We start from the raw sequence: 17087 nt of genomic DNA on the forward strand, positions 1-17087 counted from the left end.
ATGTTAAGTGCACTTATCATCTACAGTTCAAGTTTGCGTATACAAAACAGCATGCATATCACAATATTTATACTACTAACAATACTCCTTGAAAGAAATGTTACCTTCCATTATTTAAAAGTGGCTACTGAGCTTCAATCAAGGAATTTTGTCTAAGAATCTGCCTGCTAACATCAATGCAGCTTGGGCTATGCAATATTACTAGATCATATGGTCAGCATGACCTTGGTCAGCAGGGTATACATTTAAAGGGGAAATTTTAAAGGAAGCATCAGGCATACAAAGCAAAAATGTACTTACCCGGGGCTTCCTCCAGTCCATCTGTCCCTCACCACAGCACCGGTGTCCCGGCATCTCCCCTTCGTTGGAGATGTCGACCAAACCAGGTCGATATCCACTGCGCCTGTGCGAGAGCTGCTCGCGGTTCAATGAAGTGGTTCAGACTGTAATGTGCAGGTGCACTAGTTCCAGGGCCGGATTACCGACCAGGCAACAAAAGCAGTAGCTTGGGGCCCCATTCAGAGACAAAGGGTCCCCATCAGCACATAAACCAGCCCTCGCCATCCTGTCAGCAGTGGCTGGATGGTATAATGGTTAAAGGGACTCTGAGCAGTGCAGTAACTATGGAAAGATGCATATCATTTTAAAGCTCTCTTTCTCCTCTTTCCAATGATATATAAACCACCGCCCTATGCTGTTTAGTTTTCGTTATTTTCGTGATCGAAATCGCGGCCATGGCAATTTTGATCGCAAAAATAGCAAAAACTAAAAGGCGTAGGGTGGCAGTTTATCTATCATTAGAAAGAGGAGAAAGAGAGCTTCAAAATGATATGCATCTTTCCATAGTTACATTGTATTACACAGGACGACTTTTCTCCAAAGTCGACAGCTCGATTCAGCACAATGCAATGAAATATAAGGAACCCAGGGGGATATAATTACAAACATCATGCTGCTAGGTGTGAGGATGTAATTAATTAGTCATGGGTATGCTTAAAGGCATACCCACAGGCACTGCTTAGAGTTCCTTTAAGGGCTCTGCCTCTGACACAGGAGTCCAGGGTTCGAATCTCGGCTCTGCCTGTTCAGTAAGCCAGCACCTATTCAGTAGGAGACCTTAGGCAAGTCTCTCTAACACTGCTACTGCCTATAGGGCGCGTCCTAGTGACTGCAGCTCTGGCGCTTTGAGTCCGCCAGGAGAAAAGCGCAATATAAATGTTATTTGTCTTGTCTTGTCTTGTAAAATGATGCCGTGCGCTGCTGATTGTCTTCAGAGCCAGGCTCTCCTCCTAGATCCCCCTCCTGCTATTGTGCGCTCTGCCGCTGCCCACTCCTCCCTCCCTTCCCACAGAGAACCACAGCTGCAGCAAGAATGATGGCAGCAGATGGCAAACGCTCACTTACCTATCCATAATCCAAGCGATAGAGATCCCGTCATCTGAAACCCATCTGTCTCTTCTACAGTGCAGCCGCTCGCTCTGAACTTCCTGATTCTCAGATCAGACAGGAAGTAGGAAGTAGTAATAGTAGTAGTAACAGAGCGGCAGCACTCTAGAGGAGACTGATGGGCTCCGGATGACGGGACCTCTATTGCTTGGATCGCAATAGGTGAATGTGAGTCATCTGGTGCTGTCATTCTCCCCCGCTGCGGCTGCCTTCTCTGCTGGACTATCATATTCACTGGGATGGAGGCTGCATGGTGGCTGTCTAGTTTGGGAGGAAACCGGTTGTTCAGTGGTGGGGGTGGTTACATAGTTATTTTGGTTGAAAAAAGACATACGTCCATCGAGTTCAACCAGTACAAAGTACAACTCCAGCCGGCTCCCTCACATATCCCTGTTGATCCAGAGGAAGGCGAAAAATCCCTTACAAGGCATGGTCCAATTAGCCCCAAAAGGGAAAAATTCCTTCCCGACTCCAGATGGCAATCAGATAAAATCCCTGGATCAACATCATTAGGCATAACCTAGTAATTGTAGCCATGGATGTCTTTCAACGCGAGGAAAGCATCTAATCCCCCTTTAAATGCAGGTATAGAGTTTGCCATAACGACTTCCTCTGGCAATGCATTCCACATCTTAAAGAGAAACTCCAACCAAGAATTGAACTTTATCCCAATCAGTAGCTGATACCCCCTTTTACATGAGAAATAGAATGATTTTCACAAACAGACCATCAGGGGGCGCTGTGTGACTAATTTTGTGCTGAAACCCCTCCTACAAGAGGCTCTGAATACCGCGGTACTCCTGGCAAACTGCCACAATGTAACAATGTTCACAGACAGGAAATAGCTGTTTACAGCTGTCTAACAGCTAGAAACAGCTAAATAACCTGCCCACAGTAACAATGTCACCATGTAATAAATGTCAGAATGTGAATCTAGGAGAGGAAAGATTTTACAATGAGCAAACACTGACTAAATTATTTATACATAATTATTGTAAAAATGAAGCACTTTTTTTAATTACATTATTTTCACTGGAGTTCCTCTTTAATCACTCTTACTGTAAAGAACCCTTTCCTAAATAAATGGCTAAAACGTTTTTCCTCCATGCGCAGATCAAGGGCGTAGGGCCCGTGGTCGCAGCGGTCGCCTTGGCGACCGGGCCCGGCTCCTGAGGAGGCGGGGGAGGGGCCCGGGGGGCCCATCTCCGTTTGGAGGGCCATGCGCCCGTTCGCGCTGGTAGGAGGGAGCCGCAGCCGCAGGGAGGGCAGCCCGACCTCTTCCTCCCTTCCTCTCCCCGGGGCCCCCCCTCAGATGCAGAGTAAGCGGCTAACGGAAGCGCTATAGGCAGAACTCACCTCCCTGCGTTCCACTCGCCGCTGATCTCCTCTCTGGCTGGCTCTGCATAGATGTTGTTACACACGCAGCTTCCGGCTAAACAGGAAGCTGCGTGTGTAAGCATCTATGCAGAGCCAGCCAGAGAGGAGATCAGCGGCGATTGGAACCAGGGACGGAGGTGAGTTCTGCCTATAGCGCTTCCGTTAGCCGCTTACTCTGCATCTGAGGGGGGGCCCCGGGGAGAGGAAGGGAGGGAGAGGTCGGGCTGCCCTCCCCGCGGCTGCGGCCCCCCCCTCCATTATGGGGACGGGCAGCTACCTAATCTATCCTGGGGGGCAGCTACCTAATCTATCCTGGGGGGCACCTACCTAATCTAACCTATACTGGGGGGCAGCTACCTAATCTATCCTGGGGGCAGCTACCTAATCTATCCTGGGGGGCACCTACCTAATCTAACCTAATCCTGGGGGGCAGCTACCTAATCTAACCTATACTGGGGGGCACCTACCTAATCTATCCTGGGGGCAGCTACCTAATCTATCCTGGGGGGCACCTACCTAATCTAACCTAATCCTGGGGGGCAGCTACCTAATCTAACCTATACTGGGGGGCAGCTACCTAATCTATCCTGGGGGCAGCTACCTAATCTATCCTGGGGGGCACCTACCTAATCTATTCTGGGGGGCAGCTACCTAATCTAACCTATACTGGGGGGCACCTACCTAATCTATCCTGGGGGCAGCTACCTAATCTATCCTGGGGGGCAGCTACCTAATCTAACCTGGGGGGCACCTACCTAATCTATTCTGGGGGGCAGCTACCTAATCTAACCTATACTGGGAGGCACCTACCTAATCTATCCTGGGGGCAGCTACCTAATCTATCCTGGGGGGCAGCTACCTAATCTAACCTAATCCTGGGGGGCAGCTACCTAATCTAACCTATACTGGGGGGCACCTACCTAATCTATCCTGGGGGCAGCTACCTAATCTATCCTGGGGGGCACCTACCTAATCTAACCTAATCCTGGGGGGCAGCTACCTAATCTAACCTATCCTGGGGGGCACCTACCTAATCTATCCTGGGGGGCAGCTACCTAATCTATTCTGGGGGGCAGCTACCTAATCTAACCTATACTGGGAGGCAGCTACCTAATCTATCCTGGGGGCAGCTACCTAATCTATCCTGGGGGGCAGCTACCTAATCTAACCTAATCCTGGGGGGCAGCTACCTAATCTAACCTATACTGGGGGGCACCTACCTAATCTATCCTGGGGGCAGCTACCTAATCTATTCTGGGGGGCACCTACCTAATCTAACCTAATCCTGGGGGGCAGCTACCTAATCTAACCTATACTGGGGGGCACCTACCTAATCTATCCTGGGGGCAGCTACCTAATCTATCCTGGGGGGCACCTACCTAATCGAACCTAATCCTGGGGGGCAGCTACCTAATCTAACCTATACTGGGGGGCAGCTACCTAATCTATCCTGGGGGCAGCTACCTAATCTATCCTGGGGGGCACCTACCTAATCTATTCTGGGGGGCAGCTACCTAATCTAACCTATACTGGGGGGCACCTACCTAATCTATCCTGGGGGCAGCTACCTAATCTATCCTGGGGGGCAGCTACCTAATCTAACCTGGGGGGCACCTACCTAATCTATTCTGGGGGGCAGCTACCTAATCTAACCTATACTGGGAGGCACCTACCTAATCTATCCTGGGGGCAGCTACCTAATCTATCCTGGGGGCAGCTACCTAATCTAACCTAATCCTGGGGGGCAGCTACCTAATCTAACCTATACTGGGGGGCACCTACCTAATCTATCCTGGGGGCAGCTACCTAATCTATCCTGGGGGGCACCTACCTAATCTAACCTAATCCTGGGGGGCAGCTACCTAATCTAACCTATTCTGGGGGGCACCTACCTAATCTATCCTGGGGGGCAGCTACCTAATCTATTCTGGGGGGCAGCTACCTAATCTAACCTATACTGGGAGGCACCTACCTAATCTATCCTGGGGGCAGCTACCTAATCTATCCTGGGGGGCAGCTACCTAATCTAACCTAATCCTGGGGGGCAGCTACCTAATCTATCCTGGGGGGCAGCTACCTAATCTATCCTGGGGGCAGCTACCTAATCTATCCTGGGGGGCACCTACCTAATCTAACCTAATCCTGGGGGGCAGCTACCTAATCTATCCTGGGGGGCAGCTACCTAATCTATTCTGGGGGGCAGCTACCTAATCTAACCTATACTGGGAGGCACCTACCTAATCTATCCTGGGGGGCAGCTACCTAATCTAACCTAATCCTGGGGGGCAGCTACCTAATCTATCCTGGGGGGCAGCTACCTAATCTAACCTAATCCTGGGAGGCAGCTACCTAATCTATCCTGGGGGGCACCTACCTATTCTAACCTAATCCTGGGGGGCAGCTATCTAATCTATCCTGGGGGGCAGCTACCTAATCTATCCTGGGGGGCAGCTACCTAATCTATCCTGGGGGGAAGCTACCTAACCTATCCTGGGGGGCAGCTACCTCATCTAACCTATACTGGGGGGCACCTACCTAATCTATCCTGAGGGCAGCTACCTAATCTATCCTGGGGGGCAGCTACCTAATCTAACCTATACTGGGGGGCAGCTACCTAATCTAACCTATACTAGGGGGCACCGACCTAATCTAATTTATACTGGGGGCACCTACCTATCTAACCTATACTGGGGGCACTTACTTATCTAACCTGTATTGGGGGCACCTAGCTAGCCTATACAGGTGGCAACTAAACTGGCTACCTATATTGGAGGCACCTACCTAACTAACCTATACTGGGGGCACCTACCTATCTAACCTACGCTGGGGGCAACTATTCTGGCTACCTATATTAGAGGCACCCACCTAGCTAACCTGTACTGGGGGCACCTATCTATCTAACTTATACCGGCGGCGCCTGACTATCTCACCTATACCGGGGGCAACTATACTGGCTTACCTATGCCTGACTACCTATACTGGGGGTACCTATAGCTGGCTATAGGGATTTTGATATGTGTGTGCATCCGTCGGGTGTTGTCGGGGGAGGGGGGGCTGTTGTTGCCGGGGGGGGGGGCCCACATCCAGATTCCGCATCGGGGCCCAGAGGTTTGTAGCTACGCCACTGGCGCAGATCATGTCCTCTAGTCCTTTGAGAAGGCCTAGGGACAAAAAGCTCATCCGCCAAGCTATTATATTGCCCTCTGATGTATTTATACATGTTAATTAGATCTCCTCTAAGGCGTCTTTTCTCTAGACTAAATAAACCCAGTTTATCTAACCTTTCTTGGTAAGTGAGACCTTCCATCCCACGTATCAATTTTGTTGCTCGTCTCTGCACCTGCTCTAAAACTGCTATATCTTTTTTGTAATGTGGTGCCCAGAACTGAATTCCATATTCCAGATGTGGCCTTACTAGAGAGTTAAACAGGGGCAATATTATGCTAGCATCTCGAGTTTTATTTCCTTTTTAATGCATCCCAAAATTTTGTTAGCTTTAGCTGCAGCGGCTTGGCATTGAGTACGATTATTTAACTTGTTGTCGATGAGTACTCCTAAGTCCTTCTCCAAGTTTGATGTCCCCAACTGTATCCCATTTATTTTGTATGGTGCTAGACCATTGGTACGACCAAAATGCATGACTTTACATTTGTCAACATTGAGTTATGTAATTCTGTCTGGGGAACGGCTTCCGGTTTGGCCGTGTCCAGAGCTTTCTGCTATTGTCAGGCTGGAGATGCAGGGGGAAAGTGCTGCTGATGTGATATCTTATTTACAAAAATTTAAATGGAGAGCTACCCCTTTAAGAAGAGATTTGTGCAACTTGTCTAACAAGGAGCCAGCAACTTGATTACTGCATAGCCATAATTCTTTTAAAACAAGACAGCTGTCTCACTGCACATACAAAAATCGTTTTAATATCAACCTTAGCTACATGTAAATCGCACAAGATTGTTTAAAACACCACAAGTATAAAAACAACAATACCTGGCCAGGATATGCGCGCTATTATATAGAAGGGACCAGATCCAGGTACCCGCAAGGTGTAATCGCCCAGCCGCAGCCTAATGCTAAAGACACCCTGCAAACTAGGATCTATGTGGTCCTCAGCCACCACCTATACACCGCACACACAGTGTGATCTAATACAGGTGGCTTCCTCAAATATTGTAGCAACTTCCTGCAGCGCTTTATGGCCATCAGCTTCCACGGACAATAAAGTGATTACTGCATATGGTCGGTTCACGCATTGGCATTTGTGGGTAGGGGGTCACAGTATGAAATATTCAAACTTCACAAGCTTGTGGTATCCTACGGCTGTACAGCTTATGATACTTGCGCACTTCAGATGGTGAGCACCAGCTCACAAGGCCCTCCGTTAACCGCAGTGCACTGGGTATGCTGAACTTTCTCCAACACTGTATTAGGCGATCACCTCTGTCAGCCTTAGCCTCAGCGCTGCTGGCGCTACGTTTCATGCGTATGTTGAGGAACCAGATCAGTATGGACAGCGAGGACGGTGGGGAAACCGCACGAGCACTCCTGCGGTAGCCACGCCCACCAACGCGTTTCGCCCAGCCCACGGGGCTTTCTCAAGGTATTGAGTGACAGTTGCCTCAACTCTTCCTCTTTTGTATCATGACATCATAGCTCACGCCCACACAGCTTCACGGCTGCAATTACTTCTTGTATTCACTATACATACAAAGGTGGGGGGCTAAGATTCACTGAGAGCATATTATTGCTTTAAAAATTCTCTTCAATCAGATCAATAGCAAATCTTGGCTCTTCCTGTTTAGTAAGCCAGCGCCTACCTTGGCCAAGGTCTCCTAACACAGCTACCGCCTAAAGAAAGGTGTGGCTGCAGCTTTGGTGCTTTGAGTCCTTTAGGAGAAGGATAAATGTTATAAATGTTGTGTGTCTTGTCTTGTCATAAAACAACCAGAATTACACCAGAATGATTTAATATACACCACATGGAGTTCTCATTCACGTGAACTGACATCACATTATCTTCTCTTGCAGGTATGCATCTGACAATCTGCAATATCCTCCCTTTATGCATTAATCCTAAATTGTACATCTCTTTGCTTTAAATGAGATACTCTCACTACCACCCTTAACATACACCAGGCTAAATTTAAAGCTCTCCTGTCTCCTACTCAGCTCCGCACACTCGCTGACCACACATTTCTGACGGTGTCGCTGAGCCCCGCCATCTGCACCACTGCTGATCCCCTATAGCCGCTCTACTGCTGAACTCTCCTCCAGCTACCCCTTCACCTACCCCCCCCCCCCCCAGGCTGCTGCCATGCTCCAACCCCACCACACCACAACCTCCTTCATCCCTCCCCTCCCTCTTCCTCCCTGGCCTCCTCCACACCCCCTCACCTCCTCCTCCCAGACTGCTCCCATGCCCCCCTCACCTCCTTCACTCCTGCCACCATTGATGATGTGAACCTATTGTTGGCCAATGGCCACTTCTCCTGTGACTTCCTCTCACCTTGACGCCGTTCCCCCAACACCCTCCATCCCCACTTCCCTGATCTGGCCCTGGTCGTCACCTACTTGTTCAACCTCTCCCTCTCCACTGGCACCTTCCCCTCAGCTTTCAACAGGCCACTTTACTTCCCCTGCATAAAAAACCCTAATTCGACCCCTCCCTACCTTTCAACTACCACCCAATCTCTGTCCATACTTTTGCCTCGAAGCTCCTTGAGCGCCTGGTCCACAGATCCACTACCTCAGTACCAACTACCTACTTGACCCCCTACTATATGCATTCCACCCTGCCCACTCAACAAAAACAGCTTTTGTCAAGGCTCTCAACATCCTTACCCTTGCCAAAGCCAAAGGCAATTACACAATCCTGCTACTCCTCAACCTCTCCTTTTCATCTCTCCTCTCCTCCTCCAATCCCACAGTCCTTAGAGATTTGCTACAGAGACCTGGCTTGGATGGCCTCTCTGGATCATCTTTTCCCAACCTCTTTAATTGGCTTCTTCTCAAACCCCACCCCCCTCTCTCAGTCAGGGTCCCCCAGAGCTTTTTTCTGGGCCCCCTACTGTTCTCAATTTTCACCTCCTCCATAGTCATGTCATCCCTGGACTTCAAATACCACCTTTATGCTGATGACACCCAGATCTATCTCCATACCCTCAATCTATCCTCCTCCAAAATGGATGAGGTCTCCTCCTGTAACTTGGCTATCTCCTCCTGGATGTCCACCAGCTTAACTTGGATAAAACTGAGCTCCTGATTTTCCATCCCGTGCTGCACCCCTCAGATACTCATATTTTGTTCAACAGAGCATGATCATCTGCACTACGGCTTCACCACGGACTCTGCTCTCTCCTTCAGCCCCCATCCAAAATGTTACGAAGTCCTGCAACTTCCACCTCCAACACAACATCTCCAAGATCCGCCCCTTCCTGAACGCAGGGTCTGCCAAGCTTCTCATCCACACCCTCATTATCTCCCACTTTGACTATTGCAATGCCCTGCTGTCAGGCCTCCCCTTGAATAGCATCATTCCCCTTTAATCAAACATGAATGCGGCAGCTAAACTCATCAATTATTCACACTGTTCTGCTTCAATGTCTCTCCTTTGTAAAGCCCTATACTGGAGTGGCTCTCTATATTAGCTTCAGGACCAGATTCAAGATTCTGTGCCTGGCCTACTGTCCTGGTTATTTACCTGTCCAGAAGAGGCAGCTGGTACATATTGATGCTGGCAGGTATCCTGGCAGGTCCTGGTGGGCCTCTGTGTATGGGGGTAAGGGGTTGTTGTGAGCGTTGTGCATTTAAGGATGGTCTGTTTATGCTTGTTCTGATTGCGTCCGTACTTATCCAAAGTCGCGAGGCCGTGTCCCGAGAGATTTCATGCTAAAATCAATCAGGATTCGGTCTGCGGGCATACAGATCAAATTCGATTAGAGAGAGATCTGTCTCTTGGTCGATCTGCCCATACATCATCTGATGTATGGGCACCTTAAGAGTGGTGAGATATCTTCTAGAAAACCAAAAGGTATCTATTTGATGGTATCTTTTTTATTTTATTTTATATATCTTAAAAAAAATAAACTGTTGGTCAAACTGGCTCCCCACCATTAGTGATGTGCATTATTTGTGCTCCATGAAGTGCAGAGTCAAGCTACGTACACACGGTCCAACCTAAAGCCTGATTATCATCTGACTTTAATCTGCTGGATGATAATCAGGCATCAGTGGCGTAGCTACGGAGCTGTGGGCCCTGATGCAAGTTTTACATTGGGGCCCCCAAGCACTATCATAACAATTGATTCGGTGCACCAAAACCAGCCAATGGCAACTACAGTGTAAGAGGTGCAAGAAGGGCATAGGGAGCAGTTTGTTAATGATTACCACTATTCAAAGTATCTATAGAAGTAATTATTATGAGCACAGGACCAATAGAGAGCTAATACTGCAGTTGAGGGAGGGCCCTTCGGGGCCCCTCTGGCCCAAGGGCCCCGATGCGGTCGCAACCTCTGCACCCCCTATTGCTACGCCCCTGTCAGGCATGTGTACGCGTGCAAACAACTTGATGAGCAACTGAAACAGGCGGTTTTCCCGATCCAACTGTCGGATCTCTGATATGATGCCATTGGTGCGTGTGTACAAGTTGTTTGAAAGTACTTGTTTTGAATGTGTAGTCCGTCATTCCTCTTGTGTGTGCAGTATGTTAATTGAGTTGGTTGTTTAGCCTTCTAGGCGGGTGGACATACTGTACAGGTCATGTGGTTTGTCAGGTTGTGTGGTTTGTCATGTTGGTCGTGTGGTTGTGTGCATGTTGGAGGTGTGTACGAGCCTTAAGTGCCTGTGCTTTACACATACACACAATAGACGAATAAAAGTAAAAGCAAAGGACAGAGAAAATGATTAAACTTATCAACATCAAACTCAACTAAACCCCAAAACTAAACAAGGCAAATCCTTACAGCAATTAGGGCCCGTTTCCACTATAAAATTATGCGAGAGCCACTACCTCGGCGTATCGCATCACTTCCGCTGCTGTTCGCATCACTTCCGCATTGGGAGCGGTTGGATGTGGCTGTGCGAGAATCTGCAGCATGCTGCAGATTCTTGGACCACTCCAAGCACAATGCATGTAATGGAAACGGGCCCTTAGGTAATCAGGAATTATAAACAGTGCATGGAGGCCAAGTAGCGAATAGAGATGGTCAATAAGATGCTAATAATTCCAATTTGTACAGCTGCTGCACTTGACTGGCATTAAAGTAGATCCGAGATGAAAAAACGAACCATAGCAAGTAACTTGTCTATACAGCTTATGTAAAGTTTAGATAGTTTACACAGTAAATCTACCTGCAAACAGCTTCAACTATATATTATTACTTCTTCCTGTGATCAAATGAGAGCAGCCATATTCTGCTTGTCATCATTACACCGGCAAACTGCTCTGCATCTCCACCCCTCAGCCTATGAAAACTCCACTCCCTTCTCCTCCCCTCTCCACCCCCTTGCCTCTGAAATCTCTGGATGGTAACGCCTCTTCCTCCTTCTTCAGGAAAAGACTCTTCCTCCCCAGACTGAGCTCCCATGAGCACTTGCTACATGGGACTCAGAATGCCTAGGCACTGGAAGAGCTGGGGGCGCGACTTGGTTAGTTTATAGGGAATTAGGGCATTAAGAAAAAAAGAAAAGTATTTGACTTGAGGAATGCCCTATAAACTATATGTACAGGGCACAATTATGAAATGTGTAAAAGTTTATCTCGGATCCACTTTAAGCGAGTATAAAATTACGGTAGCAAAAAAATCTCACAATTATTAGTTCACTGACCATTCTTACTTATTCACAACAAAATCATGTATCATGGGGCACATGTTCTGATGACTACAGTGCAGTTTGCATCCTGTCCTCTGGACTTAGATGCTGGGAGGGTCAACAAAGTGTGACCATGCGACACCCAAACTAGTAAACACTATAGATGAATTACTACATTTCCCAACATCCCGATATTACATTTGAAATATTGTGTATACAGGAAGAGGCGGGACTTTAAAAATATAGGAAGTTGTGGATTGAGCACTTGTAAGGCTTCAGTTTGCTAAGCGGAAACTAAAATACAAGGCACGTCTGAAGTCTATCAAGGCAGGTACACAACAGCAAGCAAGCAGAGCTATACAATGGTTTGTGAAATCTAAAAGACAGTTCTAAAGGTAATACTTATCATGCACTCTAATCAACATGATTGCTTTGAGCATCTGTCTTGTTCAGTTTTGGTTTTAAATAGGCTTTATTTTTTAGTAGTAAATTCATACTCTGTAACTTACAGCGTCATCTGTTCTTCTAATGGCAGAAAATGTTCACATGCAGCTGCAAGCAGAAATATATAATACTGAACAATATGCAAACCACAATAAAACATAGATATGTCCTAAAGGCTCCCTGGCCTACTAGTATTTTGTGAGTTATTGTGTAAATGCAGAGACTGTATAGTTACTCTGATCTGTGGTGGTGGGAGCAGAACTGACCCTACCATGAAGCCACCTGAATCATTTAATTAAGGTGGTTGGCAAAATCTAGGGGTCTGCATCACAGATAGCAGATGTCACGTGACATGCATCAAGAGCCGAGGGATGGTGATAGGATCTAGTGAAAAAGAGGAAAGGACCCACAGGCACTGGACTAGGTAATTATGCTTATTTATTTATTTTTATTAGCTGTGGCTACTCTGCTATTTAGATGGGGAGGGGGAGATGTTTTAGTCCTTCTTGGGGGAGAAGGGGCACAGAATCTAGCTGCACTTCATACATATGGAGAAGGAGAAGGGGGGCGCACAATGCTTCTTATATGAGAGAAGGGGGGGGGGGAGCGACGTGAGTTTTGCCTTCCCGATCCAGACCCTATATTGCACTCTCCAAATTATTTCCTGATGAAGCAGGATTCAGACCTGCGAAATGCGTTGCACTTTGGAGTACCTAATAAATGTTACTGTGGATTATAGTAATGTCTCAGTGTTGTTCTACGAGGGAGGTAAGTCCACCAAACTTCCCCCTTTTAAACGTTTTTTTAAACACTTTTATTATTGTTGGTGCTTTTGTTTACATAATTGCAATTGACCTTGCTTCAAGTGGCAAAAACTATAGAAAGGGCCCTGGGTGGGAGGATGTATATGTTTGTATAATTCTAATTAGATATGTTTTAGTTAACGTTGTTAACATTCCTACCCCAGATTCACACTAATAGCCGGGTATCTTCCAAGCCAAACTTCAATCTATACTCATAATCAGTAAGTATACTTACATGCATTTTGTAACGATGAGTTATAACATAAGACACTGTCAGTCATTTCACCAAACACAAGATCCACCAAAGGAATGCAAATGCCATTTCCTAACGCTCCCAGAGATCCTAGAATAATGAAGAAAAAATCCAATCCATCTGCATAACGGAACTAAACAAAACAAAAAGAAGAGGAAGAGCCATTAAGAACGGATTAACTTAAAATTGCAAGCCAAAAACAAGCAATGAAAATGACAAGCTTCCTTGTGTTGAACAACAGTGTCTTTTCAGAAAATGTCTCCAGATCAGGGGTGGTCTGAGCTGTACACATGGTATGGTTGAGGCTCACTGATAACCCTGATACCAAAGGCAAGACTGATGACCCAGGCACCCAAGGCAAGACTGATGACCCTAACACCCAAGGCAAGATTTGTACTTTTAACTGCCCAATCACCACTATCACCAGCTGCCCCCAGACAGACAGTATCCTAAACCCCCACCCAACAAGGCGGGGATTAGATTGTAGGCTCCTCTAAAGACAGTTAGTGAAGTGTTGGCAGGGATTGCGTTGTATGCGCCTCTGAGGACAGCTAGTAAAATGTTGGCAGGGATTAGATTGTAAGCTCCTTAGCAAGCAGCACATTCGGGGAGTGACAGGCAGATCAGAGATCTCTGTAGGTGCCCGTTTGATCCCCCTTTATCACCTGAGTACCAGATCTGGCTGTTGGTACCCTCTGACTCCTACGAGCAAACTCTGTGTAGCAGGATGAATGTTTGGCAGGTTAACTGCTACTGCCTCCCTGCTGCCCACAGCTTGCCTCTTGCTTCCCTGGTGCCCTAGGCCATGGCCTTTGTGGTCTTGCCGGAAATCCAGCCATGCTTACACCGGAGTTGGCAAAGGCTTTCCCACAATGCGGAGCCTAATTGGCACTAGTGTACAAAGGGAGAAAACCAAAAGTCGCACCAAGATATATAATCACAAGTCCTTTATTAATAAAGCATGGAGCACTTAAAACAGATAAAAAAAACGTGTAGAGGAGTGGACCAGGTTAGAGAGCACATTTTCGTGTAACTGATATGTTGAATAGTGTTCCTTGTTCTTTAGTTTACATTCAAGAAATGAAGGCTCATGGGTAGCTCTCCCTGCGAGGGAAGAAGTGGAGGTGCATTATGGTTCAGTTTTTTTAAACTCTTTTGTTGTTTGCTGGTAAGCCAGTTACCAGCATCATGTTCACTACTAGTTTTTGTGAAGGGAGGGGGAAGGAGGGGGTGTTCCACTAGTTACCTGGAAATCATATGCAATGTGATATTGTTAGGGATGGTCGGAAATGCCCATTTCCGATTTCGCAGCAACTCTGATTTCCGCCAATGCCAATTTTCATTTTTCTATGTCTACAATTTTCCAGTTTCTTGACTTCCGAGGAGTATTTTATTAGTCATTTTTTCTTTTTTTTGCATCAGGGAATGCTAAGAATGAAAAAAAAAATTCTGAAAAAAAAACGGAAATCAGAAAATGGATATCGGATAACTCGAAAATCATTCTGGTGATTGATCTAAAATTACCACTGTGATCCAATTCTGGGAGAAAAATTCCGCATTCCCTGATTGGTCCAATGCTTCCGAGTTCAGTGATTGGGCTAAAATGACTAAGCTGCGGTAAATCTGATTTTTATTTTCAGATCAGAAATGACGATTTTGATCGGAAATGCGGAAATGTAAATTCCGCCTACACTGAATGAGCATCCCACTCATAATGCATCATGGTGATTAACCAGTGTATGTGGAATGTCATGGGCTTAGAACACCAAGAAAAAGGCCAATGGTGCTCAGACACCTTGAAAAATAAAGACACAGGTGGTTCTTTTACAAGAAACACACTTAACAAAAGATCACTTTAAATTTCTCAAGAGGAGCTGGGTGGGCGGAGTCCGGCAGTAGAACAGGTAAGCTCTATAGGACCCAGAGCCTTCCCTCTCCTTAGGTAAGTATCTGTTTTTGTTTTAAAATAGCCTTTAGATACACTTTAGGCTAATACACAGAGCGAAATACGCTTTTAATATTAAATATAAAATGCCCCCTGCATTCTCCACAATGCCAGACCCCAAACACAGACCTTTATTACTGTATGTGGGATTGTATAACAATCAAAGATTATCGGAAAAAAGTATGGCAGTACGTTTACCAGGTATGTCATACAATTATTGATCTGTCCCTCAACAATGTTTACTGTATTTAATAGTGCAAACACAGCAGCTCCAACAAACACACAAGAAAATAGGTCACCTTCTAAGCTAGTTTATCTGATGATCATAGCAGTGAGAAAAGTAATATACAACAAGTGGATAGATCCTAGTGTACCCACAGTGTGGGACCTTAAAGAGACCCTGTAACATCAAAAAGTTCCCCTGGGGGGTACTCACCTCGGGAGGGGGAAGCCTCAGGGTCCCAATGAGGCTTCCCACGCCGTCCTCTGTCCCACGGGGGTCTCGCTGCAGCCCTCCGAACAGAGGCCCGACAAATCCGTCAGCTTGTTCAATATTTACCTTTCCAGGCTCCAGCAGGGGCGCTGTTGCAGCTTTCGGCTCCGAAGTAGACGGAAATACCCAATCTCAGTCGGGTCCGCTCTACTGCGCAGGCGCCGGAGACTTGCGCCTGCACAGTAGAGCAGATCCGACGGCGATCGGGTATTTCCATGTATTTCGGAGCCGAGAGCCGCCACAGCGCCTGCGCAGGAGCCGGGAAGGTAAATATTTACATCGCTGCTCTTCGGAGGGCTGCAGCGAGACTCCCGAGGGACCGAGGATGGCGTGGGAAGCCTCATTGGGACCCTGAGGCTTCCCCCTCCCGAGGTGAGTACCCCCCAGGGGAACTTTTTGATGTTACAGGTTTTCTTTGAGGAAGAACTCCCACTACAAGAAAAATCTTCTAAGAAGCTCTTCTTATTATAAGAACACTTCATCAAAGCGGCTTTTACAAAACAAGAAATTAACACGTCCTTGTACGCAATACAAGACCTACAAGGGACACTGGACAACAGAACAGAGACGAGTGGATATTAGGTCAAGCGTTTGACCATCAGTGTGAATTGGAGCAGTAGACCACTGAAACAGGCCATAGGAGGAGGTGAGTGACAGACGTTTAGTGGCAACAGAATTATTGTTGTCAACAGGAATGTTAAAATCACCCATGATAATGGCAGGGATTTCAGAGAAGTCATGCAGAGAAGTGATCTAAGAAAATAGAAGCAGGGCCAGGAGAGCGGTAGATAACTGCAATTTGGAGGTTAAAGGGAGAGTATAGTCGAATAGGAGTAGGAATAGGAATAGGAGTCAGTGGCTTAAAGGAGCATTTATCAAAAAGGAGAATGTCCAAACCACCACCCTGTTTATTCTCACTTCTAGGAGTATGACTAAAGTGGAACCCCCCATGAGAGAGCGGCAGGTGAGACTGTCAGAAGGAGTCAGCCAATTATTAGTGACCCCAAAGAATGTGAAGGCCTTGGAAGTGAAAAGATCATGGATAAAGAGGAGATTGTAAAAGACTGAGTGGGCATTCCAGAGGGCAGCAGAAATAGGTGGGCAGTAGGCTGCAGAAGTGGAAGGTAATGGCAGTTAGGAGTTGAATGTGGTTTGTTGTTAGTGTGATTAGTGGGGGGGGGGGGGGGTTGAGGAGGAGTGAGGAAGCAAAGAGGGTCCACGGTTAAGTGTAATGGAGTACATAGCATCTCTGCGCCGAACTCCCGCTTAACTCCCCGGCGGCGTTAAATACTATTCCCCCTCCGAGTTCTTGCAACTCGGAGGGAGATGTAATTCGGGATCTGGCAACCGCCGGAGACCTGAATTAACGTTACGCGGGGTGCACAGCATAACATTGCTGCTATGACGGCGCCCAGCTTCATCACTAAGCGCCATGCACTGAAATGAACTGCTTCAAGTGAAATGTCCCCTGCAGCAAGGAGGAGGAAGCAAAAAGAGCAAAGCAGAGGGTGAGATTTA

General features: G+C 47.0%; 1 protein-coding gene across 6 annotated transcripts in view; it reads right to left on the reverse strand.

Annotated features, from left to right (window-relative positions):
* LOC137518306 (ATP-binding cassette sub-family B member 5-like) overlaps nucleotides 1-17087 on the reverse strand; it is a 232054-nt gene that overhangs the window by 54623 nt on the left and 160344 nt on the right. For 2 of the 6 annotated variants that reach the window (XM_068235980.1, XM_068235979.1), the window contains exons 4-5: nucleotides 13114-13264; nucleotides 12141-12183 (exon numbers count right to left, since the gene is read on the reverse strand). The exons of 3 other annotated variants lie outside the window; for them this stretch is intronic. In XM_068235980.1, coding sequence (XP_068092081.1) covers nucleotides 12141-12183; nucleotides 13114-13264 — 194 coding nt within the window. Of the gene's footprint in view, nucleotides 1-12140; nucleotides 12184-13113; nucleotides 13265-17087 lie in introns of those variants that run through there. One more of the 6 variants, XM_068235982.1, reaches the window with a different exon arrangement.

This window comes from Hyperolius riggenbachi, chromosome 5 (assembly GCF_040937935.1).
Source record: "Hyperolius riggenbachi isolate aHypRig1 chromosome 5, aHypRig1.pri, whole genome shotgun sequence".
NCBI classification, from domain to species: Eukaryota; Metazoa; Chordata; class Amphibia; order Anura; family Hyperoliidae; genus Hyperolius; species Hyperolius riggenbachi.